This window comes from Perissodus microlepis, chromosome 14, assembly GCF_051167445.1.
Source record: "Perissodus microlepis isolate ML-2025 ecotype Zambia chromosome 14, ASM5116744v1, whole genome shotgun sequence".
Classification (NCBI taxonomy): domain Eukaryota; kingdom Metazoa; phylum Chordata; class Actinopteri; order Cichliformes; family Cichlidae; genus Perissodus; species Perissodus microlepis.
Window position 1 is genome coordinate 31,827,824 of NC_140474.1, and position 27,921 is coordinate 31,855,744.

General features: G+C 41.7%; 1 protein-coding gene across 7 annotated transcripts; it reads right to left on the reverse strand.

Annotated features, from left to right (window-relative positions):
* pax3b (paired box 3b) lies at positions 1-27,744 on the reverse strand. Of its 7 annotated transcripts, none has more exons than XM_084950726.1 (9): positions 27,259-27,744; positions 26,546-26,781; positions 26,257-26,383; positions 25,724-25,867; positions 10,458-10,657; positions 9,591-9,756; positions 9,036-9,253; positions 5,084-5,363; positions 1-1,757 (listed from the first exon to the last, which is right to left on the reverse strand). In XM_084950726.1, exons 1-9 carry the CDS (start codon positions 27,341-27,343, stop codon positions 1,723-1,725), a joined length of 1,491 nt encoding a protein of 496 aa, XP_084806852.1. In that variant the 5' UTR covers positions 27,344-27,744; the 3' UTR covers positions 1-1,722. The 7 variants fall into 7 exon arrangements, with proteins under 7 accessions (XP_084806852.1, XP_084806857.1, XP_084806856.1 ...); XM_084950731.1 differs by having other exon boundaries at positions 5,079-5,363; positions 9,036-9,250; positions 26,329-26,386; XM_084950730.1 differs by having other exon boundaries at positions 26,329-26,386.
* Positions 27,745-27,921: the final 177 nt, after the last annotated feature.

The window sequence follows — 27,921 nt, forward strand, 5'->3', positions numbered from 1 at the left end:
TATTTTTGGAAGTTTTATTTCATTATAAATAGGAGTGATAATGCGCTCGTACACATGACATTATGTCATATCGCTTTGTCAAATAATACAAAAAAAATATATCAAATGAATGAAAGGGCTGCTTCATTCTAATATAGACAGAAGGACAAAGCAGGAGTGCTCGTGACGACACTCTGCTATTCACAATTTCACGGATAAAGGATTTTAGTTCTTTTGCTTTTTTTTTAATGACGTTGCTGACACACAGGACGCTCGTGACAATAAATATGTCTGGAATGCATCGGAAAACTAATCAGCATTTCCTGCTTTTGTAAGACAGAAGTTTAAAAAAAACGTTTCAAACAACACAAAGTAATAAAAAAATACAATTTTGGCTTTGTCATTCCTTCGTTTGCTCTATATACTGGCTTTCCCTTCACTCAGTCCTTTCAAGGCCCTGAAGCCCTAACAAATGTGGTCCCCTCAGAGTGCTCTTTTAGCTATATTAGCAGTGTTTCCTATTTGTTTTGGACCCGAAAGCCTTCAAAGGCACATGTGTTGCTCCTTTGCAGAGTCCCAAACTCGATCCAGAGAATGACTTCAAGAGGCACATTTGATTTTCTTATTGTTTTAATGCTGAGGTTGACTCTAAGTTATGTGATATTGCACTTCTGGTCAGCTGGGAGAGTGGCTGTCTTTAGTCTAAACTCTTTTGCTTTCTTGCTTTCTCAAGTGTCTCCTGGTCGTGACTTGTGACCTGCTGGATTTTTCTTGCCAGGAGAAGATCTTCAGAGGGTTTTTTTTAACACTGTGATCGATCTAGCTTGTCGTCCCCCCTCCCGTTCCGCACGCCCTTTTTTTTAAAGCCACTTCTCTGCCACCCTCTTCTACTGCGCTCTCATCTGTCACTTTCCTTAAAGTCACCCTTTGACCTCTTTAAAGTTTCTCTTTAAAACGACAAAAGGCCTCACCGTCTAAGACATCAATGAGACAGAAAGGAGGGAGAGAAGGCAGAGGGGGAGGGAGGCGGGAGGAATGTTTGAATTAACTTTCTCTGCCGTACAGCTGTGGTGTACATTAGACTTTCTGACACAATAAAAACCCACGGATTCGTTAGTTCGAGTTTGTTTTCCTTCTCTCTGGAATTTCTTTCCATGTGTGGGGTGCTGAGATGTCAAATAAATGCAACAAAATCAACAAAGCCATTTTCTTCCCCCATACAATTTAAGGATTAATTTGGGAATCTTCTAGGCGCTCATGTGGTGCAGATACGTAAACATGGTAGTCTGTGATGATAGGTCGGGGTTCTCTGTCCTTACAGGCAGAGCTGGCCGTACAACTTCATCCTTGTGACACAGCAAATGGTCCGAACTCAACGACAGCGAGCACTGGAGGCTCCGCCGTTCATCTAAAATAGCAATGTTTGTGGTTCATAAAGAGTTTTTGCTCCCGTATTCTTTCTTGTGGTCCCTTCTTTTTGTTTTTTTGTCCATTTTTCCTCCAAAGAGAATTAAGTAACATGCTGTAGTAGACAGTAAATGGTAAAACAAATTTGGTCCAGATATTCAAATATTTCTGTCACTACGTACACACTCTCTCACTCTCTCTCTCTCTCTCACACACACACACACACACGCACACACACACACACACACACACACACACACACACACACACACACACACACACACACACAAACACACACACTCTTGTGGGGCCTTCAGTGAATCTTGAAGCTGCTCATCAGGTGATTTCAGGCCTCAGATAAGGAAGGGTACCTGTAAAAGAAAAGAAAAGAAAAGAAACAAAGGATGAAACAGTTGTTGAATTATTACCTGGAAAAAGTGAATTTAAAAAAACAAATTAAGTGGAAATACAATAAAAGAGATATATGGCTGCAATAAATTTTGGGCATGTGTTTTTACGTCCAGTTCTGCCAACATATGGCTGTTGTTAGCATCGCATGTGACTACAGTGGTTTGTGGTGTTGGGTCAGCGCAGAGAGATGTGAGAAGTGTAGGTATGTGCAGAGGGAAAATAAACTATAAACTAATTATTAAAGTGAAATTTAATGGAAGAATTTAGATGTAGATCATGTATTTAAACACCAATATTATTATTATTATTATTATTATTATTATTATTATTATTATTAATAATAATAATAATAATAATAATAATAATAATAATAATAATAATAATAGCATGCTGGTTTAAATTCTTCTCCCGACTCCCAGAAACTACATTTTGTAATTAGCAGAATTTTTTTTTATTTGTGTTGCACTTATTTATTGAGTGTGATGTACAAACAGGGCAGAGAATCCCAGAGCACCTCGCAATAATGTTACAATATGTGGTTATCAATGTGACACAGAGACGTTGTAATACTCAATACACTACAAGACTGTTATTAAATATATATCCCAATATCTTAGAAACTACAAAAAAGGCCTTACAATGGTCACTTTAATGTCTTTAATTTTGTATACACACATAAACCAAATGGTCCATTTATTAGCTCTCAGATTATTTTTCCAGTGCTCTGATCTTTTTAGTAGTTTTTTCTTTTCTTCTGTCAACTGTCCTTGCCATTCACTCACACTCACTGATCGGACAAGCGTGCCCACAGAGAATTATAAAGTAGTGATTCTGATAAGTCGAATTGTTTGGAGAGGCTATTTAGAGCCGCTGCAAGTTTCATTGAAAACACTGATATGTGCCGCCAGCGGAATCAGGTAGCTATGTTGCAATACCAGTATTTCAGTATTATATGTATCTATATGAAAATCAAAAATGTCTAATTGGCCGCAGCTTTTTGTTATAATAGAATTTTAACATTAATTTTTGTCATTGATTAGCACCTGTGTGTATAGGCTCCTCTATAACCGAGTATGTATGTTAAAAAACAAATGCTAAGGAACAAACTGGCTTTGTATTTTTGAGGGCCGATTACATATGAAAGATATAATGGAAATAAGACTTAATGAACAGAGCACAGAAAACAGTAGCTCTGAAGATTTTTGAGAAATGTCATTGGTTCAACAAACAAAGACGTTTTTATGGGTCGATGAGCGCCCTGGGTCTCCGTGACTTGTTTGTTATGGAACAGTTTTCAGACTAATTCTGATTGGAGGCCTTTCCTAATACACAGGAAGAGATGTTTTATGTGAGATGTGTCCATTTTTTCCCAAAGTGAGCTGTAACTGGCACCACAGCCTTACAGGTAAAGAAAATGACAGGTGACCTTTGCAAAAAGCACCACAGAAATGTCTGCTTAGCAACAGAGACATTACATAAATAAAACCAAACAAGTGCTTCATGGATTACCGCTGTAATTTCCGTGAGGCGGTCCAGTGAGAGCTAACGTGTTGTCAAAATGTGCAACAGTGTGTGGACCAGTTTTTTCATACTGCTCTGGAACCTGGAGCAGCACTGTTCAACACTGCTTCCCCAGCTGACCTCAGTCCTAGCACCTGTTTCTAATCGCCGCCCTGCCAGAGGCTATTAGGATCCGTCCACCCCCAGAAAGGACCTTTCCTCTGCAGATCCAAACCCAACCACACACCGGCTATCCAGTCACACTGATTAATCACATCAAGATGGACTGCTCAGCCTTGTATCGCTGCCGAGGTGCGTGTGTGTGTGTGTGGGGGGGGGGGGTTGCATTTGGAGGTCTGTGTGTATGTAAGCGCACAGAGCTACATGTTAGCGGTTCATCATGTGTGTCGCACTAATTCTTTATTCTGTCCGCTTTAAGATATCAGACCAAGATATTTCATTAGACATTTGCTGCTATCGGATATTAAGTTAGATATTCATTTGATACCCGCCGCCCCACAGTGCTACACAGAGTCAGACTTGTTGGACCGTTGCCATGCTCTTTGAAGGACCCAGTTGTATTGAGGTTGCCACAAGGTCAATGGATGAATCTGATTGGTCAACCCCCTGTGGAGCAAAATTGGAAACGGCGGCCGCTGTAATCACGCTGTGACGGAAAACGATGTTGCCTTCCAAAGTTAGAGGGAGATGTGTTTGAAGTTGATTTTAACCCTTCAGGTAACAGTAATGCGAAGTGAAAAGACCCTCACTCCAGGTATTCTCTGAGGACAAACAGTCCGAGGAGGGCTCCGCTGCTGCTGTCCTTTACCCTGATGCAAGCTGACTCTGCAGTGTACTTCACCGCAGAGTTCAGTCTCAGCACCGGCCCAATCTCCTCTTAGATGGAATCAGATCTGCACAATTAACCCCAACACTTGAAACTGCATAACTGGACCCGCAAAATGTTAACAAGCAGTGCTACAGCTACCTGCGTCCTGTATGTACAAGAGCGTTTTTTTTTCCATTTGTGGAAGGAAAGGAACCAATCTGTGGTTACAGGGTAGACCTGAGACCACTGGACTACCAGCGTGCTCGATAATCATACACTGTAACGCCTGATTTGGCTCAAATGTTTTCATATGTAAGTAAAAGGCCACAATAAAACCAGTCAGCAGTTTGGACAAGAAAACTGGAGAGTTACTGAAAGCCATATGCTAGATTCAAAATAAACACAACTCTGTGGTTTTTGTTGTTCTTTAGTTACATGATCTCAAAGTCCTAAGAAAAGTATAGACATGAAAATACACCATATTTTACTGCAGGATACTGTATTTTTCATTCCTCTGTATTTATTTATTCATACTTTTCTGACTCTGCATGTTTTAATGCTGTACACACGAAACACAAAATCACTTTATAAAATACAACTAATTTCTAAGATTTTACAAAGTATTTAAAGTCTGATCTGTCAATGTATACATCTATAATCTTAAAATACTGCTTACTTTTACGCCTTTATTAGACAATTAAGCAGGGAAGAAAAGACTGCTGCACTGGTGCTCACAATCAGGGTTTTTGAAATACAGGCTTTTTACTTGTAATAGAGTCAAGACTGAATACTTTTTCCATAACACATAAGTGTGTCTGTCTTTGTGTTATTGTTATCTTTTTTTTTACACAATTGCATTAAAAAAAACTGCAAAAACAGGAACCATGTCTAAATAATGGCATTTTAATGCATTATTAACTAAAAGGTAGGAATAAAAAAGAAGTTTATTGACCTTACTTTGTCCGTACTGGCTGTACTGGTAGGATGCCACGTGGTCGACGGTGTAGCCCGGTGAGCTGTAGGATGGGGGGCAGTAGGACTGGGAGCTTGGCAGTGAGGGCAGAGCTGACATGGAAGGAACACTGGTGAGACCCTCCAAGCCCTTGATGTGATCCATCCGCTGGCTGCAGCTGGCAGCCATGCCGGCCGGCGGCTCGAGGCCGCCTGTCAGTGGAGAGATGGCGTAGTCACTTTGGGGCTGATGCGGCACACCGCCTGGGTTCAGAAGACCCATCACCTGATTAGAAAAATGCAAAGAAGAGGAGAAAAATGAAAATCAGATTAGTTATGTGTTCATTTTTAAATATGAGTACTGAGACCGCCTCTAACATTGGTAGGATCTGAATTCAATTCAATTCAATTTTATTTATATAGCGCCAAATCACAACAACAGTCATCTCAAGTAGGGGAGGTGAGTGGAGGAGTCCAAGTTGATTTTGAAAGGGGAGTTGTGTTTCCTCCTGTGCCTGGTAACATTTTCCTAAAGAATTAACCTGCATTTGAAAAGTTCGCACTTTATATTGCAAGGTAGACCCTACAATAATACATACAGAGAAAAACCCAACAATCATATGACCCCCTACGAGCAAGCACTTAGGCGACAGCGGGAAAGAAAAACTCCCTTTTAACAGGAAGAAACCTCCAGCAGAACCAGGCTCAGGGAGGTGCGGCCATAATGACATCTGAATAATGTTAGTGTGGCAGGTTATTCATCTTGGTAATAAGCGGAAGACCATATATGTGTCACCTCCCAGTGGTTTGCTCAGATAGGTGTAATCATTGGAACATAATTCGTTATCAGCAAGGCAAACTTTCAAATTTCAAAGTGATTTTCAAAATTTCAGTGATTAGCACCTTAACCCCTATTTTCTAATACCAAAGGGGTGGAAGACATGTTTCCTTTTTCTTTTATTGTTTCTGATAAACCACTATAATAGCTTAAATATCTGTAGTTTCTCGAGTACAAAACACCACAGACACTAAGACCAACACCAACCCAAAGTAAGGAAATCCCCCTGTCGCATACATCAAAAGGCTGCCAGCGAGCCTGTCTCATACTGAGATAGCACCAGAAAGGAAGAATTAAGCAATTTGTTTCTGATCCTTGGCTCTACTTATTCTAAAATTCCTTTTTGACACTGCTCCAAAACCCATGGCATAAGATAACAACTTATCTCCAAGAGAGATATGCTGACAAAGACAACACAAAAGAAAGGTCTGTGTGAGCTCAGCTCCGTTCAAACCCTCCAAATAGATTTCCAGGTTCAGATCTCCGTTAGCTCTTGACCTGGTCTTTATTAGCGACCAGATAATCAAATTTGGGGGGAATAGTCCTTGGCCAGAAAAGAATGGAAAAGAGCTGCGGGGCGAAGTGTTTCAACTGGCTTCAAAACAGACCTGATATCACGACTCTCTTCGCTCACTCTTTGAATTTACCTGTTTGTTAACAAAATCCATGGTAAACCATAAATAAGGAATAGACTGACCTTATCACTTATGAAATTAACTCTAACTGAACCTGCTACCTCTAAATGTATCATATCCCACCTCCTTCTCAACCACGCAAAGGCCTCAAGGCTCTTCCAGTTGTCCTAATCAGAAGCAGGTACACCACTCTGCGTCCTCCTGGTCCTCTAAGTGACATATTATTCTACATTCACATACACACATGGTCCTGCTTAAATCATTTCCCAAGTAGGGGAGGTGAGTGGAGGAGTCCAAGTTGATTTTGAAAGGGGAGTTGTGTTTCCTCCTGTGCCTGGTAACATTTTCCTAAAGAATTAACCTGCATTTGAAAAGTTCGATTTAAGCACACAGAGATCGGGGAGACAACACGGCCAAGTCAAACCACAACGAGCAGGAATACCTGCCCCGTGAGTGAATGAATTCTACTCTGATGACTTTCATGCTTTTGCTGTTTTAACCAAACTTCTAGCTACCATCCTTCCCCTTTCTCCCTACCTCACTAGGGGGCTGCCCCATCCAGGGTGTTTTATTTTGGAGCGCTGCCGTTGCCAGCGGCCTAAATCAGGGTTTAGCAGGGAAGAATGTCAGGATGGGGGAAATGTCTAAGATGTGGCATTCCTTCCCGTCCATACGAAATATATACAAATAAAATTAGAACCTTTGCTTTCGCGTGGAAGAATGTTGAAGCAAACATTTTAAGAATGCAATCATGAGAAGGCTTCCTTGCAGCTGTAGTTTAAGGTTTGGTGCGTGCACATGCACACATGACCACGCTGTCTACGTGTGCACAGTATTTTATTTTGTGCACGTCTTATCTACGCAGGAGAACGGCTAAACATCTAAAAGTATGTGTGATGTATGCAAAACTAAAAGCTCTTCCACATGCTCCCTCAGTTTACCTGCGTATATTCAGATCATTTTACTATCAATGCTGAGATCAGCCAAATATTAGCACTGATCTATTTACTGATGTCAGTGGCTGATATTTCTTTGCTATATCGCATCCTTCTTGTTCTGGCTAAATGTTAAAACATATTAGAATCAAGAGCTAAAAAGTTTTAAAAAGTTCAGTATTCTTTAACGGTTGACGTGTCTTTGTTTCCTTGGCATGGAGCTGGAAATTATAATAATAAGAAATATAAACTAAACTAAAAGATAAAATAACGGCCAAATGATTATTTTGAACATTGGTGTCCGTGTCAGCCCAGAATTACATCATTTGTGCATTCCTAGCAAAATTACTGTGAGTCATTTGTGAATAAATTGGCTTTAGTTCCTTGCATGATGTATTTGAAAATCCTAAAAAATGCAGTAATAAATCCTCCAATCTAAACACAAGATTGAAGAGTTAACTTAGACATGCCACTTGACCATGACATGTAATATTTGTGTAAAAGATGTTGCAAAATCCTTAAGTGATCCTCTGAATGTTATGGAGTTGATCAATTATCTACACCGTGTGTGTGTGTGTGTGTGTGTGTGTGTGTGTGTGTGTGTGTGTGTGTGTGTGTGTGTGTAATTATGTGAATCTGCGTGTATATCTTTGCGAGTGTCTCCGTCTTCACACTGCTGTGGCCTGTTCTCTGAGCCTCCACCAGGCTAAAATCTCATTTTCTGCCTGTTAGGCTCTCTGTCTCCTCTGTCTCCTCTGCTGCGCCCTCTGTCTAGATGCAGAGACCTTGGGACTTCATGCCCGATAATTGACTGTAATTGTCTTTTCACTTCTCATTTGTCACACGTTCACTTGTCCTCTGTGCTTCTAGAGTCTTCGCACTTATCTCCCTCAGCAGCAAGTGACCCATCAGCCACTGAGCGGAGAGCCTTGAAGCTATGGTGCAAACTGGAATCAGAAAGAAGTAACGCTGCTTTTTTATGTTTTTGCAACTTGGTTGAGACTTTTAAAGCTCACGTCACATGCTTCTCAACTTGAGTTCAACTCTTTGAAGTCATGTTCAGATTTAATTCTCCCCAGATACAGTATGTAACACGATCTCCATCTCCCAACCTAAAAACATCAAGTCAAAAGAAGCACCTTCTTAATTATGCTGTTTCCCTTGAACTAACCCATGACAGCGCAGACCCATTTTTACTGTCAGGAAAACTATGGAGGGTCAAAGTTCAAACTTTAACAGGAACTTTTTTCAATGTGTAAAGGGGCGGTGACACCGTGGGTTCTTATGGGTTAATTTAATCCCAAACTAAATGTCACTATGTGTAATTTAATATAAGAGTCAAGGTTTTTATTTTCCCTAAATACGATAAAGTATAATGAGCACGAGCGAAGCAGTCTTACCTCACTGATTAGTTTGTTCCTTATTCTCTAAAAACAAAATCAAGGATCCAAGAGCGTCGGTGCTTTTTACACTGCTTGATATAAGTTCCTGTTTAATGTCAGTAATTAATCACCACGCATACCTCCAAATATTTCTACCTTGTGTCTCACCTGTGGAGAGAGCCCATTCCCTATGGAAGAGTTCATGGGATTGGTTGGTGCTCCAGGGCTCACAAAGCTGTCTGAGTAGCCTGAGAAGGAGTGGCGTCCGGAGGCGAGGCAGTAAGCAGAGCCTCCTTCTCCTTGTCCGCCGCCACCGGAGGCCTGGTGGCCCGAGGAGGGAGGCAGAGGCTGGGGGCGGTGCACCGTGCTGGGTGGCTCTGACACTACTGGAAGCAGGAAAGATGGAGTTAGAGTTAACATTGTTTGGAAGAACATTTGGGAGAAGTGATTTGGATGCCTGAAAGTGAAATTAAAACTATAACATATCCTCCTGGCAGACTTCAGAGATCTATACTGAATTTTCACTTAAGTAAAAGCAAAACTGATGCTGTCAATATAACCTTCCACGTGAAAAATGCCAGAATAAAAGATATTAAAAGTATGTTTTTAATACCAACATAATATATAGGAATTTCAGAAAACAACATTTTTTATATATTAATTTGAAAAAGAACAACCCACTAGCATGACACCAAGAGCACCGCATTCACAATTTAACCCTACCTTGGGCTATGGATGAGGGGGGGTAGCTGCTGTCAGAGAGCTGGTAGGGTGGGATGCTGGACATGGCTGATGGTGGGAAACCCCCTGGAATGAGGTGATTAAATGCCATCAGTTGATTGGCTCCAGCTTGCTTCCTCCATCTTGCTCGCCTGTTGCTGAACCACACCTAGAAGACATCACAATGATGATGTTCAGTCAGTGTGTGTGTGTGTGTGTGTGTGTGTGTGTGTGTGTGTGTGTGTGTGTGTGCTTCCCTAATGATTGCAGTTTGGTATTTAGCCCTGCAATCTTACACAACCCATCTACTACAGTAGAATCTACCTCATAAAGGTAATAATGTAACACCTTTACAAGCTGTAGTGATGATTACAAATATTTTGAATGGTACAAACACAAACATATTCACAAATACACGGAGAAACATTTTCAGGGTGTGAAGTTGGAAACGAAGGTGGGAAGCAATGTGAGAGAAAAAGTCTGTGTGTGCATGTATAACACGGCTGGTTGAGTTGACATACTGTGCCCATATGGACGGAGCTCATGCTGGGAGTGTTTACACTTCACATATGGAGCCCATGGAGGAGAATTTACTGGACTTCACATTAGAAATAGGAAAGTACAGATTGGGCCCCTGGGAGCAGAGGGTAAGTTTGTGCTGTTGTATGGAGCAAAGAGAGATCAGCAGGTTGCCTTTAAATGGTTAGAGTGTGTATAAAGCCACAAAGTTTACGTCTGTTTCAGAGGGATGTTTAATGTATGGCAATGTTAGGTCGTGGCTTTCATGGTTCTGTAGGGTTGAAAAGCTGAAAAAGAGAGAGAATTTTTTTTTTGTAGATCCTGACCGTGCACACATGTGCCTGCTCATACCTGCACCCTGGCCTCCGTGAGCTTGGCCCTCTGAGCGAGCTCCTCTCTGGTGTAGATGTCAGGGTAGTGTGTTCTTTCAAAGGCCCGCTCCAGCTCTTCCAATTGCTCTGCAGTGAAGGTGGTCCGACTGCGCCGCTGCTTCCTTTTCAGCGGCAGATCAGGCTCTGACTCTACATCTGAACCCTCATCTGAGTGACTGGCTGCTCAGACATAGGAGAAAATAAAAGAAGACAGCCTTAAGAACAGGTCCATTAGTCTTACCTTATGACACATTGAAAGCCGAATTATGGTCTCTCTAGAAAACATAAAGTGAAAACCTGAATTCCTGTTGCTGCACAAACCAACTGAGATTAAAGTCTAAAAACCTTTATTTATGATAAGGAAGAGATATCACTTTCAGCAGGATTGGGAAATGCTCACTTATTTGCCATCTGTTGTCCTTTGTTTATGTTGCTTATAGAAGATGTGTGTGTGTGTGTGTTGGGGGGGTTCAACTTCTTTACACACCCACACAATCACACACACAAACAGCCAAACAGACCTCCATTCAGAAGGAATATTCCAAGCCTAAGGAATAATCCCATCGGACATGATTCCCAGAGCACCACAGGGGGACCGGTGTACTAAAAGCCACACAAAAGGCTAATTTGGATCCAGGGGCCATTCTTCGAGTGTGTGAGGGTGTGAGTGTATGGACAGTAGCCTGAATGGCCAGAAGCAAGCTGACTCGATGAAAGGCAAACTGTCTTTTCAGTCAGGTGATTGCCACTTTATGATCCAAAGGGACGCTATGCAGCAACTGCTGTTAACAATGTCTCCTTTTTCCTGTCAGTCGACATGCACAAAACTACAATTCCACAAGTCCATCAGATACAAGTCAGTGAAGTGCCTGCTGTAAACTAGGCTGTGTGATTTTATAATGGTGACAAAACATTGGATGACATGTGTTGATTTGATTAAAACTAACCCATAAAAAGACTTATAATTAGAACAGGGCTGAATGTAGCACATATAACACTGATATTGGGAAGAAAATGTGAATGTGTATCATGCCTGGTTGTGTGACGTAATTCACTGAACAACAGATAGATTACTCAGTGACTCAGTCAATGAATAATCTGCCTGTTTGAAATGTATTATTGCAAAAGCATCCCCAGATTTTTTCAGTAAAAGCTTCATGACTACAAAGTCAAAATGGATGAGAAACATTTAGAGAATCCAGTTTTCATCGGTCAAAAGTAACAATTTTATGAATGAAAAGAGAAGAGTGAGCATATATAACAATGAACGTGTGAGTCACAATCTATCGAAGTTAATGTAGTTGGAAATGAAGCGCAATAAATCTAACATCAGTTTTACTCACTGTAGTAGCAGGTGTCTTATTAAGTGAACATGCCAAGCTTGGCAACCTGTGAAAAATGGGACCAGATAATTTTTTCATAAATAAAGTTACTCCTTGACTAAACATGTTGGAGAACTTTTTCAAAATTAATAATTTACTTTAAATATACTATCACGTTTCCTTGTTATTTTTGTTGTGACAAAAAGACTATAGACTGTGTGGAAGTATTTCTGTCTTCATCTGACTGCTTGGTCTGCAGCTGGAAACTAGTTTAATCCAATCATACAGTTGTGTCAGTCAGGTCAGCCAGTGAGAGAGCAGAGAAGATGGGCTTCACACTGTCAAAGTATTCAGATTACTTTGTGATAATAATAATGTTAGTTGCTAATTAGCTCTACTTCATATTCTTTAGCAGAGAAGCAGAGTCCTGGAAATACAACAGGTAGCTTTTAGCTAAAGCTCTCATTCTGGGATCGAGGAGACGCTACCAAAATGAACTCACTATGGAATTAGATCAAATCAATAAACTCAGAGGTAAATCGACAACAGGGTACACGTTCTTTGGACAAAACTGAATGCAAAGGGTTACTTTCCTCAATACTTTTTAACAAAACCATTGAATTCAACAGGTGTTTTTAGTTGTTTGTTTTTTTTAAGTAATCCTGCCCAGCACTGTTGATCGAAAACAAACATTAAACCTTATGAACTGCAAATCCTCCCAATAGAGAAGCTCTGATCACTGAACTGTTTGCCATTCCTGCTTAATATGTTACACAATTTTATTTTTAAAAATGTATGCAAATTTTAGCTTTTTCACCCACTGTGATCTTCAGGCTGACTGAGCCTGGTGATATCATGTGTCTTGACAGCTTTTGTGTGTTTTTACTTTTCCTCACTGTCTCAGATTAGTATTAATTCCATTGTGAGCTGCGCTCCATAAGCCAGCAGTTTGGTTTTTTTTAACACACTTACTTCAAACACTTCATTGGCTCCCTTCTAAGTTCACCAAGGCCAAAGCGCCCACTTTTTGTGTTACACTTAATTAATTCCCCCTCAGCACAGGGGAAGTTTTGTGTGCAACACTGTATTAGTTCCCCCCTCAGAAGCAACAATAAAATACAAGAGAATCCAAATAGCTCAGGGCCCCTCATGTGAAACTGATCCTCTCTGCCCCCCTTTGGCGATTTTCTCTTCACAACACCAATAGCAGTGGGAGTCAACTTAACATGCATTAGGAGCAAATTGGTAAAGAAACATTCAAGCATGAGGGAGGCAATAAGTAAAATATTTTCAAAGAGGCAGCAAGAGAAATGGAGACATTGCCTTAAGCTGCTGCTGAATATTTCTGCAATTTTGTTCTCTATGATTTCCAGCTCTTCTTCAGTCTCCCTGTGAGTTTAGAAATTCGGCATTGTAAAAAGACTGCAGCGCTGCTCAAAGACACGATCGTTCGAAACTGCAGCAACTGTGGTTTCAGATAACGGCCGTTTTTGGAACTTCTTACATTTGCTCGTCACAGTTTTGGAGGCGAAACCTCTCTGGATTTGAGGGCCAACTTTTTTATATGACTAGAGGACTTTGTGCTTCTGATGGCGAGGAAGGAATTCTGGGTGTGGGGTATGTGGCACTTTGGAGTTTTTTTGGACAGGACGGCTGAAAAACAAGAGACGAGGCCTTCTTTTAGCCTCCCCCCTCCAGTTCTTGCATGGAGGAGGGCCACAAGGAATGCCCCCAACACCACCACCTCCCCCACTCCACCCCAGCATGCACGTTCCTCGGCATTTCACAGGGATTTGGGTTTTGGGAAAGCTGAGGCAGCCCGGGAAAATCCTTAATCACTTTGGAATTACCTATCGGTTATGAGCGCTACCGGGGTTTCAAGAACTTTTCAAAAGAAGCGACAGTGTGGCACCTCTTAAGTCTCGGGAATCTAGTCGAGATACAATCCTGCAGAGAGGACCAAAGCTGGCTCGTTTCATTTCGATTCATTGGATTGTAGTATCAGTTGATCTTAAGATCCAACGAGATAACTGTGTTGGTCAGTGCAACAAAACAATAGCAGCACCACGTAGTGATAGGTGAAAAAAAGTGCTGAGAAAACATCAGACTTGAGCATTTTTCACAGCAGCGTAACACACACTTTTTCGGACCTCCTTAAACAAGCACCACCTTCTCCTCCCTCTTCTCTCTCAGTCGCTCTCCCTCCTTCTCACCCTCTCTCGCACCCTCTCTTTGTCTCCCATCTCTCTCTCTCTCTCTCTCTCTGTCTTTTCCACCCATATTTCTCCCTCTGACTCTCGGGCTCTTTGTTGCTCCACAGAGTTGAGGTCTTTGCCGGCAATTTCCACGCTCCATCTGTGGAATCCGTCATGGCTCCCTCAGCCCTTCACAGTGGAGGGCTGTCACCTGCCCCACGGGGGAGCTTGGAAAGGGCTGGGGAGGGGCATGAAAAGGCTTCTCAGAGGGTTGGAGGGGTTGGGGTGGGATAGATGGGGGTATAGCCGGGGGCATTCTAACCCCCCCCCCCCCCACCCCCCAAAGAACACCCCTTCTTCCAGAGGGAACTGTAAGAGCACCTGAGGGGGTGAGAAGGGAAGTGGAGGCAACAGGGGCTGTTGCTGTGCTTGTAAATGTACCCATGGGGATAGTCTGTCTGGGCATCTGTGTTTGCTTGGTTGTTGTTGGTAGACGCAAAGTACATCCACAGTTTTGTCTTTTAATACAGTGTGCCCTTTCGAACAATTTCCCCAGATTTTATTTTTATGTGCTCTAAAAGATCCAAACCTCTTCTGTCTCTTCCCACAGGTCTCCTTTGTTTTAAGCAACAGTGCAGCTGGTTGTAAAATGTCATTTGAAATCAAAATGGAGCCTCTCTCTTAAGCTGTGTGAGGTTTGTTTATGACATGTCTTTGGAAAAGACTTTAAACTGAGTTTACTGTGAATGTTAGTGGTGAAAAACAACAATGTGAACACATTTGGGAGAAGACACTCGTGGCATATTCATGACACAACTCATTCAAGCATTTATGTACAACTTTGTGATAAAAACGTTAATAAATTGTCATTGTGAACTTAAACTTTACTTGATTGCTGTTTCTTTCACAATAACATTATATCTATAAATGTTTTCTGACTGGTAAATAAATGGTTTGCATTGTCTGGATGGTTATTGTCAAGTTAAAACTGATTTTTTTTGTAAACAAACATTAAACATTAGATATCTATTTACAGTAAAATGTCAGTTATGGCCGCTCTGCTGTCATTGTAACTGTTATTTATTTATGTATTTAATCATTTTGGTCAGGTTGGGGTGTTAAAAAGCCCATTCCAAACATTAACTCTGCAGGCTAAAAAATTACAAGGACACTCATCATATTAAAATATGACACCAAGGGTTCCTGCTGCACTTACATATGAGGATTTAAGCCTAAGACTGGTCCCATTAAAACACCATCAGGTAGTATTAGATGCACAGGGAAAGAGGACAGGCTCACTGACCAGTAATGAATCCTTTATAACAAAACTACAACATTTGGTAATAATTAACAGTGACGGTATAGTGTATCTAAAATGTTATGTTTGCCGATGTCATCAGAATGTAATTGTTCTTGATGCGTATCATTTGTGATAAAATTCATGAAGCAAATTTTTTTCACACACTAATGACATCTGACAATGACATAATTACTACAGTTTGTAAACTTTGCTATGTTTTGTTAGCAATAAAATTTGCATTAACGTTATAAATTTAATGAACGATAGTCAGTGCCCTTTATACTGTTATTTGGAATAGTTAGTGCAAATCGACTTTTGTGTCTAGAAATAAAGTCTTTGTGGCAATCAATTATTACAAATGTTTTGCATGTAAATATATATTTACAACAATAATTTAAAGAATCAGAAGTCAATATTACATTATCTTTTAGTTTGCCTTTCAAATAATTAAAACGTGTTCCAAAAACAGATTTGAATTCCTGCATTTTTTGTTTTTTAATTAGGGTATACTTCATGTTAAATATACCAATTCTATAATTGTCATAAAACCCACAACACCTAGGTGATAAAGGCTGACTGTGAGAGACGTGTTCGTCATAAAAGAAAGAAAAAATCTCAAATTTAAAATGTATTTCTTGGCACTTTTTACGACCTGAAATCAAACACATCCCTTAAATGCTAAAAATGTAATGTCATGCAAATTAAAGTGGCAGGTGATGGCAGTTCATGTGTTGTTGTAGGCAGAGCTGTGCCAAGAACGATGCCAGTCACCCAACCACCACTAAAGCTCTCTACACCCTGCAGCTCGGTTAAAGAGCTCTTAAACACACACACACACACACCATGTACGCTCCTCATTCTAAGCTTTTAAAGCTACGTTAATCAAGCTTGTCAGCCCTGAGGCGTCCCTAATTCAGTGTCCAGTATTACTCTCCCTTCTCACATGGCTTAAAAGAGCCGATCAAGTCCACCATGATCTTTGTAATTACAAAATAAAATACCGGAGCAACATCAGTACATAGTGTACCCTACCTTTCCTACTCACGGAGGAAGCAAGGAAAGGTTAGATGGTGAGAAACCTTTCCCCTGCTTCTCGGATCTTTTCCAACCTTGTAAACTTGTGGTTTTGGAGTGCCCCATTTGCCGTCATCGCCTCGCTATCCCTAAGATCTGATCATATCGCTTTGGCACCGTCAAATAGCCTTAGCCAATCAAATTATCCACTCTAACTCTCATATCACTCCCTGTACATATGCATATGCTATATCTTGAAATGCAGTATTTATAGCCCCTGTAAACACTTGACTTCTCTCTGTATACTTTTGCTCCACCTCGGCTTAAAGGCTACAGGCATGCGGTCCCAGCTCTTGTCAGTTCATCAAAATCTGAGAAAATACGAGCCTTAAAAGGGTAAAATTATCTGAGCAGTAGAAGGCCTGGAAAAGTAGCCTCTGCGAGCTTGTCTGGGAGCTGGGGAGCATTAAGCCGCAAAATAAGAGAGGAGCAGTTGGAGTGGGAGGGAGTGTGGGTGGGAAGGGGTTAGAGGAGAAAAGAAAACTGTTTAATTTAACCAAACTGAAGCCCTGAGAGGCACACGGGGCACAGCACTCCGGGCCAAAACAACTTTTTCAGAGCCAAAAAAAGAACGAAAAAACCCCCCAAAATGGCTCCCATCGTGCAACGCCATCCCAGAGAAGAGGAGAAAAAGGAGGAGAAGAGAGGGATTTAGCTGAAACACACTATTGGAAAGACTTCAGCATTGCTGGATTTCTAGGAGGGAGGGGGGATAGTCAGATGGGGACACAAAGGCTTAAATATGTCCACAGAGACATCACACAGTACACACTGAGCATATACGCCTGTGTGCATGAGAGACGGAGAGAGAAGGAGCTGATGGGGATGTGTCCAATGTGGATTTTGGGACTTGGGGGAATTGACTGACCATATGTGGGCTATTTACACCCCTCTTTGGACATCCCAATAGCTCTTCTGGGGCTTTGGTTAACAGTGAGGGTAAATTGAGCTTCTGACACATTTCACCCCCCACCCTCACCAAAAAAAAAAACCCCACAAAACAAAAGGCAGAGGAGACAAACGCAGCATTTATTTGGGCGGGCCGACCATGCTGCTCCTATTCAGCGGCAGGGGGACTAAGTGACTGGCCGACTGCATTAAACAGTATATAGAAGTCAAGGCAGGCAGATGCTGGGATGGATAATGGCTTTACTGACAGCTTATGGACCCATCTGCGACTCTTTCTGATAGGTTGAGAAAAACTGTGCATGTGTGCATGTGTGTATTTTTTGTATGCGGGTAGTCAAGAGGGAGGGGTGGCAGGAGAATGATCTCACTTGACTTGCTAAGAGGAGGTTTCAACCTTCACAGATGCCCTGTAAATGAGCCAGAGCTCTGTGTGTGTGTGTGTGTGTGTGTGTGTGTGTGTGTGTGTGTGTGTGTGTGTGTGTGTGTGTGTGTATGTGTGTGTTGGCTAAAATGTGAATATACAGATAAATGGCACACGAGGACAAACAGTCATCAATCACTGCCTTGTTATGTGCAGAAAAATGGAATAAAGGGAGATGCTGTCAGTCAGCACTTACGGGAGCTGTTGTGGATGTCAAGGGGGGGATCAGCAAGTGGCTACCTATCATTTATGGCTAAATGTGTTTCTAACCCCGTTTCCTGTGTAACGTTAGGGGGGAGCGACCCTCCACAGCCCGCTGACCCTGCAGTTCCTTCTCTGTCTTTTAACTTTTGAAAATGTCTCTCAGCTCCAGCCAATGGGGAGGTAAGCTCACAGCCATATGCAATTTTTTTTTATTAATTTTTTTTTTTTTTGCTGACAAGGAAGTATCTTCATCGCTGCACAAGCAGACCACAAGAACTATTTTTCTTCTACAGAAATTAAGGTAAATTTCCTGTGAAATTTACCTTAGGCAAAGAAACAATCCATGGACATGCGTTACTGTTGTTTTTGTATTTTAATTCAAGTATGAAAAGCATGAATAATAAAATCTAGTGAGATTATGGATTAGAAGTAACAGGCTGAATAATTGTGCACTGATTCATTTTTTATGGGAGAATGTGGACATGAGTTTCCAACTTTTTACCTCAGATAGTAAATATTACAGAGGAACTCTGGGTTTGGCAGTGAATCCCTGTATGAACAAGGACATACCTGTAATCAGGTTCTACACAGTGGTACATTCACTCAGACAGCTTATATATGCTTAATTTCTTTTCATCGTAAATGTTGCTCACATGCAACTTGTGTTGTAAATCAACACGTTCTACAACGGTCTGTGGAAATGCAGTGATATTTGCATATTTAAAACCAGTACTGGCCAGTATCGGCCTTGTTAGATGATGTCTTATCGTCTGGTCTATCGGTAGATTAGATAGTGCCGAATTTGTGCTCAAAGAGTGTCTGCCAGTGTTTTACAGGCTTTTTTTTTTTAATTAAGAAAAAGTTACAGCCGTTCAGTTAGCTAGTGTATCTTACTAAACTATTGTCTCTCACATAAACAACAACAGGAATAAAGACCCAGGTAAATGTTATGACTTCTGTTTGACCTGTTTAGCTGAAATCACTGTCCACTAATTAAGGTAGGCTAATTCATTCACGGCTGTACGTGAACAAGGGTTAAGTAATAGTATTTACACATCTTCTCTTCATGCTGGAAAGGACAAATAAAACCTCTTTTATCTCTCTGTGTCTCCCTCTAAGCCTGACACAGCCCCGCTGCCCTATCTGAGCCACCACACAGTTAGCAATGTGTGTGATAGAGGGTAACTAAGATGAATAAGATAGAGTGTTAAATAAATTATGTCTCTCATGCTGGTTACCACTGCCGGGTCTAACAACTTTGCTTCCAGAAACCCTGAATAGTGTCATGAAGAGCTAAACAAAAAGAAAAAAGAGTTTAAACGTTTTTCCTCAATTAAGTTGATTTTCAGAAATAATACTGGCATTTGATGCAGAGCAAAAATGTGTTTTTTCTTTGGCTATATCCCAAGAATTTAGAAGTTATCATAAACACAGAATTCTATAGTCAAAATAGCTTTTTAGGAAAATACTGATTATGAAATTCTACACTGATATTAATGTTTAAAATGAAAACGCAGTTATTTTTTAACCCATTTGAATCAGGAAAATAACAAAATCTTGATTCTACATAAATAACTGAAGTTTTTTAAAGCCTTCCTCATACTCTTTGAACAGGCAAAGATTCAAAGATACAAAGTGATGAAACTAAATCCCTGACAGGCCCGAAGCAGGCCACAGGGCGTATACGGGACAATACTGATAAATCTGTTCAATGATTCTGTGTCGAGTTGTTGCCTTCAAGTTTAAGCGTTATTCTAAAACATATTCCCACAGGGCACGACCGCAGCCTTAACACAATTTTAAAGCCTCTTTTCCAACACAAACACAAAAGCTCATGGGCTAATTAGTTAACAAAGCTGTAAAGAAGAAGTCAAGCTTCATCAGTCAGGTGATTGACAGCTGCCTGTCCCTCCATCAGCAGCATATACTGGCCTCTGCCATCTTTGACACTCAACCCTTAACCCCATAACGCGCACATGCACAGACTCACACACATTAAAAAACATCCAATCTCCCAAACAGACAGATATATATATGAGAGGGACAGACATGCACTCACATTCCTCCTTATTTTCTCAGAGATGCACACTAACACACTCATGCACATTAAAAAACAACCTCTCTACCCCTTTCACCCCCCCAGCTGTTGTGCCTATAGTGCATACTTGCAGCAGATAAAGAGGGGCCTTATTCTAAGGCGAGCCATTCTACTTGACCTTCGCTGGGCCTTTTCACTCTTTCACTCCCTTCAAATCGTCTTTGGGGCTTGCTCACTCTCAGCTCAATGTGGCTAGTCCATCACGGGTGAAGGCTGGAGCGCTACCGCGGGTCTTGAAGGGGGAATACCCCAAATACACCCCATCACACACCACTGCCCCTTCCCCCTTATACACATACATGCGCACACACTCAAAAGCCCCGCCCTTTTAAGAAATCACCCTGACTTCAAAGTTGGTGTGCATTCATTAATTGCCCTTTGAATTGATATCAGAGTGTCACAATAAGAGTGTGAAAGGAAAAAGAGGCTTTAATGAAGCATAGAGCGGCCATTCATTTGCAGATAACTATGTTTTCATGCTTGGATAGTCATCATGCATGGGCTTATTAGAAAAAACTCACGAGAGAGGGAGGAGTACGGGGCGAGGAGAAGAGAGGAGAAGAGAGACAGAGAGAGCCCCGGGGCAGAAGAGAGTGATTTGGTGCTCGACCACTTGGCCCTCGTGCCCCCCTTTGCCCTCGTGCCCAGGGACTCACTGAGTGACACATTCATTCTTTCAGTGGACAGACAGAGCCCTCTTCACCAGACACTTGGCTCAGGCCACTAACAGCTAATAGCTACAGGATCTATTGAGATCTTATTGGTTCTGTGTTTGTCAGATCTGATGACAAAACAGCAACTGGTAAGTTATTAGGGCAGTTACTTTAATTACAATTTCATTTACTGATTATTTCACAGTTATGATTAATGACTTTGGTCTGTGAAATATCAGAACATGTGCGTTACAAATTTTAGAAAAATCCAAGGTCACATCTGTCTTATTTGTATCTATACCCAGACACCCAAATATGTTTAATATACAATTAAACAAAATAGAGGAAAGCATCAGACGCTCATACCGGTGAAGCTATAAAGAGAGAATCTGAGGTATGTTTACAGACTGACTGGCTTATTGTTTCAGCTTAGCAGCTTAGTGAAAAGTACAATAAGTTTTCAACTTTGAGATTTTATTTGACCCTTTTTGTAACAGCCAGAAATAAGAAAGAAATTATTCTATTACGTAAGGTAGCACACACCCACTGCCTTAAGTGTTCTGAAGTGCATAGGCATGAACTGAAATAGGTAGTTTAACTAATCTTTAGATAATAACTATAGTTTATATACAAAAGTTCAAGTTAAAAGTCTGCCTGAGCTAAAGCCTTAGGCTTATGTCCTCTCGACCCATCCTCTGCCTCCCCTTCAGCTCCTTCACTTTTTTTCCTTCACTCCTTCCCCCTCGATCTGTTGTTTTCTCCAGTCATGGCATTGGTCCAGGGTCTGCCCATGTATCACATTTGCAGCACGCCATCTTCACCCCAAGTGGCAGAGAAACCCCAAGTCCCTCCTTCACCCGCATTATTTACACAAACAAAGTCCTGCTCCGTTTCTGTGACAAAGCCAGCTAAATCTTTATGGCTCTTTCATGTATTGTCTGCTCACGGTTCTCTTTTGTCCCTCGGCCATTGGCCCAGGCCACGGATACAATGAGGCCGGCAGAATGGAGGCAGATTGAAGGAATGCGCCTCAATAAACCTAATTATGACATGATGACTGCGCTCACCATGGTAGGGGTTTTTCAAAGATCCCGGGCTTATTCAATTAGCCCTTTCCAGGATCCCCTTTCACCAAATAAAGTTATCCCTTTGACTGTTTGCATTGCAGAGTGGAATGTGTGTGTGTATGCATGCATGTTGTGTACGCGCACACACGGCCAGCCTAAATGGAAATGTATTGGCCCTCAACAAGGCTCCACTGTATTATCTGGCTAATTTCACCTAACTAAGTATGGACTCCAAAAGATATACTGTGAAAATGTGCAGCAGGGGAGGGAGGAGGTGGGGGCACTGTAACTGTTTTAATCATTAACTTTGTCTCCAGGGTTAATTACTATGAGGCTGAGAGGTTGGTGCAGCCCAGTGACAGGTCTGCATGGCCAACTTTTCTATCAAGGATGTATTTATTCTGAAAGAGAAGAGGCATTATGATTTCAGGGAACCTTTCTTTTAGTTTCAATTTCCTTGTTGCATGGGAATTTGGAAGAAAATGTTTACCTGTAAATCAAAAGGTGAGCTTTTAGGCATTTCTTAGTGTTTAAGCCCTTATGTAATTAGTTTAGAACCAGGCTGCTTATATATTTCACCTTTTAAAATTAGGTCTAAATCCTTCATTGTGACTATGACTACCAATAGGCGATTAACGCAATAAAGCTACCTTTTTCAACAAATGTGACTTTTTGTTGAAACATGGGTTTTTTTTAAAGGACAAAACGCGGTTGGCACTGATGGTATTATTGCCACCGCTTTATGTCAGTTCACTGAGATCGAAGACACTATGTGCTGCTCCAGTTTAAACAGCTGGGCAGACGAGACATTTACAAATGGGAACTTTTAAAATCAGGCTTGAAATTGCAATAAATCCATACACAATCACCCCACAAACGGTTAATACAGAGCTTGATTAGAAAACTTTAGAGAGTGGACTGACTTTCCTTTGTGCGCTCCGGAGGATGCGGCTCAGATATGAAACGAGCTCAGCGCCGCGGGCTGAGGGACAGAGACAGAGAGGAGTAGGAAACAGAGGGAGAGGGGCGGTGTTGCTCTCCAGATGAAAGTGAGATGAAATAAAAGGGTCGATTTAATCTGCTTGAAGAGATTTGGGGAGCAAGTGGGGGTAGAAGAGGAGGTGGGGGCGGTGGGGAGTGGGGTGCGGAGGGTTTTCGGAGCTGTGCGCAGCGCAGGACGGGTGGCCGGGGGGTGCACCATTGTGAAGCTGCGCTCCGGGCCAGATCGGGGTTCTCCGGGGAGAACATTGGTCCCCATTCACCGCAAACACTCTTTAATACACTCCCTCCATCATTAAATGTGACATAGCACAATATCGACATCATTTAGAAGACATTATTGATGTTCGAGGGGGCAAGGCCGGCACTCCTCAAAGAATCGATAATGGATGGCGTATTACAGGCTGGACACGGAATTCATGCGTCGAGGAGGAGAAGGCCACTTTGTACTGTTGACCAATTACATTCTGAACATTATGACAAACGCGGTAATTACGCTTCATCAAATGCTGCTTAATGGGACAATATTGCTTTAAGCGCGTGGGGTTGCAAACAGCAAGAAACTTCTTCAAAGTTTACCGTAGTCAGACAAAAAAATACAGAAAAGTTTAAAGAAATAATTAAAACACAAAAATTGTAATTAAGCATCTTAACGTCTTCATTTTTAATGCGCTTTTATTTTCTTGATCACAGTTTTACCAGCTCCATCTTGCTGCGTGCCACTTGTTAGCTTACTTTCAAAGTGGCTAACCGACTGTAAATGTTTAATGTACACTTTCAGCGCACACGCGAGCGGCAGCGCGCGTGCGCGGGTTCTGGGAGCGAGCGCGTAACTTCGGGCGATACGTGAGCGGATTTCAGAGGCCTTAATTGTCATTCTGAATGGCAGCCGGCTCCTTTTAGCCGACCCCAAAAGGAAACATTTTGTAGGTGAAAACGGCCATTTTCTCTCGGTGAACGGGCCCTCTAAACCGCGCCGGAGCGCTCCCTGAATAATTCATCCTTCATTGCGGCCTCATAATGTGCGTCGTTGGGCTTTTCTGTGCAGAAGCTCTCCTCTCTCCCCCCACATTTTTTTTCTTTCTCGGGCTGAATTATAAGCAGGTTGCCTTCTTCTTCTTTTGCGCCGGCCAAAGCTGTTTCCAAGCTGGCCTTTTGTCCTCGTGCAGCCCAAGCGTGAGCCCCAAATAGACTCTCACGCCTTTGTCTCCCAAGTTCATCCCTGAGCGTCCCGTTGTGCGCGCGAGGCGTGCCTTTGTGAGGAGATGGAAACCGTTGAACAAATGTTTGATCAACTCATCTGGGGGACATTTTGTCTCCTCAAACCAGAGACCTTTATCTGTCCTCCCCCGACGCAGACAGCGAGCGAGTGCTTAGAGGGAAACAGTGGGTTAAATGTTGACATTTGGCGGCTTAAACTGATTTAATAAGTGGTAGGAAAGGCAATGGAAACTGTCGTACTCTTGTAATAAGCAACGCATTCTAGCATTTGGTGCCAAACGGCTGATAGATAGTAATAGCTTGATTATGAAAGCAGCCGGTAAATAAAGGTTTCGTTATAATCCCGCCAGTTCTATAGAAAGATGGGGATAAATGGAGCGAACATCCATCATTCGTAGTGTTTCTCTCCTGAATTATATGCCTCATTTCAATTTAACCGACCCTCTGAGCGATAGTTAAAATTATAATGAACTTTTCCAGGAAGAAAATGTTTAAAGTGATTTCACCGAGTAAAGGCTGACACGCACATTACCACATTACAGGCCTTTTTAGGAGTAAAGCTGCATATGCGCAGTAATAGTTGGGAAGGTACCAAACAAAACGAATTTCCACTCTAATGACGCAGCTTAAAGGTAAAGTGATGACATTGCAAATGAGGTAGTTAACTGGACCTTATGCAGCTATGAAGTAATGATACCCCAAACCTCAAACGTCACTAATCTCCAATTAGGCTTCTGTCTGAGTGCGACTGCAGGCAGGGGAATATGCCATGTTTCATTCACTTAACAACTACTTTAAAAAAAAAAGTAATAAAAGTAATTAACTTCCAATTTTAAAAAAAAAACATACAAAAAGAAAAAAAACCTATCTATGTCATATTTATTAATTGTTTTCATAACACTCGGATTTCTCCGCAGATTGTGAGACTTTTCCAACAGGTGCTTACTTTTCTTCTTTATTTATTTAATGTTTATAGTCGACAGCATTTTGCAGCACCAATAAAGATCGATTGGTTACATTATAAAAAAAGATCAAATTACTGCATAACGCCAATTATGTTTCTATAATGCATGAAGACACTGCTCTTACAAGTGCTGCGTGGATTTATGACGCTCCATAAGTACACAGGAGTTTTTGAAATATGTGCATAATAATATGCAGTTACTGTAACACGGCTATTGAGCCCCACATTGCTTTTAAACCATACACACACACACACACACACACACACACACACACACACACACACACACACACACACACACACACACACACATTCTTACTTTTTTCCCGCACAGAGCCATCACCTGCTGTTTGATTTACGGTACGGCCTCATGGGAAAAGCATTAGCGAAGAGATATGGTCGATAAAGAATTCCTAACAAAGCTCCACGCACACACTTTCTCCACCCACACACACAGCAACTTTACAGCACGCAGCAGCTTCACAGACAAGGCCAGTTCACCACCAAATGAAGCAATGTTATTTTACACACAGCTCAACAGGTTGGAGGTGTGGAGGCTGTTGTGGAGATCATGATAGCGTATGCCCCCTTTAATTACAACAACACAGAATATAGGCGGGTGTTTCCACTTTCACTACACTGATAGGCAACTTCCCATCTTGAAATGACTGCAGCAAACTGAGACCGTATCTGATCAAACGGGATTCTGCTGAGCTCTAATGTTTCTAATCAAGCTCACTGATATGAAAAAAGATAAGTCGTTTCACTTATTTTCTTTCGCAAGAACAAAAACAATAACAGCTGGGAGAGTTCACTCACATCTGTCTCCTAAGATGCCTTCAATGCTGTGTTTGGCCCTCCGCTCGTTGTCCTCCAACTCTTTCTTCTCAATTTCATCTTCATCCTCTTCTTCGTCGCCTTTTCCCCCAAACTTACTCCGCATTATGCGACTGATGGCGCTCACTGTGAAAGTACGTTAAGATAAAGGAAAGCAGTTAGTAAAAATAAATAAATAATTACAGTAAATATTTTTAAGTCTGGAAGTAAAATTAATGTATGATATGAATTGTTTTAAGAAGTGGAATAAATGAATAACTAATAGTTAAAGTATCAAAAACAACAATCTGGAATAAATTGGTTTGCCAGAAATCTTAAAAAGTTGAAAAGTTGCCGTTTATTTATTGTTTTATTTTCCAAATTCAAAATGTTTTTATCAGGATGTAGATTTAGTAATTAAATATTGGGGGAAAATTCAAATAAAAACAACTGATAATAATAAAGTAAAAATTTTGAAAAAGTGTAGCTAGTAGGCACACTCTGTTCTTTTCTGACTTTTTATTTTTATTTTTTACCTGACGGAACGTTGTTGCGGTCACAAATCCCATCCTTCAGTAATTTATCCCGAATCTCCCAGCTAAACATACCCGGGTTTTCCCGCTTGTATTCTTCTATTCTCCTCTCTACGTCCGGCGATGTCCCCTGCTTCAAAGGTCAGAAAAGTCGCTGTGTTTATTCACTTGTTGTGGCCCTTGGGGCACAAGGCACATGACTCTATTATCACTAAAAACCAACAGGTTACTAAAATGAATCTACGTCAAACACCCTTACATGAATTTGGATCAAAGAGACTCCGGTCCCTACCTTGGGTTTGCTGCCTCCGATGGCCCCGGGTCTGATGGAGCCGGTCTCCTGGTACCGGCACAGGATTTTGGACACGCAGCCGTGGGAGACACGGAGCTGTCGGGAGATGACACACGGCCTGATTCCATGGTGGGCCATCTCCACGATCTTATGGCGGATGTGGTTGGGCAAAGGTCTGCCATTTATGAAAACTCCTCCGAGCTGGTTGACTCGGCCTTGACCCAGCGGTGTAGACACTGGATTGAATCAAAATAATACGAGAACTGGTCACCACAGAGAGGGCAAGTTTAGCAAAGACGCAAAAATAATATATAAATAATATATAATATACATTAATTATATAGGCTATAAACAGAAAAAAAAAGGAGGCGACAAATGCTCCACTTGACAAAGAATAGAGCTGATTATGTTATCGGAGTGGGGCAAATATTTATGAAAATTAAAATGGCCTAAAGTTTTTTTTAAAGAATAAATTTGAACAAAAAAGTACAAAAATGTGAAAACATTGTTAAAAATTATTAATAAAACCTAATAAAAATGTTAAATATCTGTCAATTGAGATGTGGGGCTATTTTATAGGTATATAACCTCTAATTCCTGTCACTGTGCCTTGGAGCTGAGCTTTGGGACATGACTGTATAAAAACAATAGTGCCTTTTTGCTAACTAGCTCTCAAACGCAGAAAATCTTCAGCCACTAAAGCGTCCTTTTACCTTCCAGAGGGAAGCCGCTGCGGGGATAGTTCTGGGTCAGCGAGGGTCGCATCATCCTGGGTATTGACCCCGCCAACGCAGTCATACCACCGACACCCCAACGACTGCAGGAACCTCCTCCTCCAGCTGCTCTAGCACCGACCGAGCGGCAGGTGGACGTTGTTACAAAGGTTTCCCAGTCGACTGTGAGAATTTTCCCCGAAATTTATCCTGTGTAGCTTCGGAGAAAAGTTAGCCGTGCTCGTGCTAAAGCCAAGCACCGTCCCGGGACAGCCACGAGCCTCTGATGAGGCAAATTTGACGAGGAAAAAAGGCAGAGCGTGATTTGGGGGTCGTTAAAAGAGTATGTTTCTCATTCTGTTGGTTTTAATCGCCGGTATTGAGGTTTTCTGAGAAACGCGGGTGCTCAGGCGGTGTAGCCCGGGAGAAATATGTTGTTGTTGTTTGTTGACACCGGTTCAAAGTGAGAGCAGCCCGTCAAAAGTAGCGGAGCTCTTCTGTCTCCCCTGGTCAGCGCTCCCGGCTTTGATTGGTAGAGCGTCTGCACTCAGTAGGCAGCGAGGCGCGCGGATTGGCTGAGACTGAAAACTTTCGTCCTATCACAGACTGTCACAATTCCACTCGGACTGGACAGGACAGGGCTTCAATTCACCAAATCCAAAG

Bases quoted from the DNA above. Each gene is read 5' to 3' on its own strand.
- pax3b (XM_084950724.1), bottom strand. From the start codon at position 27,343: ATGACTGCGTTGGCGGGGTCAATACCCAGGATGATGCGACCCTCGCTG. The intron at 9,757-10,457 runs GTATGAGCAGGC...GATGTCTTCTAG, and splicing joins TCACGGAGGCCAGGGTGCAG to GTGTGGTTCAGCAACAGGCG. The intron at 5,364-9,035 runs GTGAGACACAAG...TTTTCTAATCAG, and splicing joins GGAATGGGCTCTCTCCACAG to GTGATGGGTCTTCTGAACCC.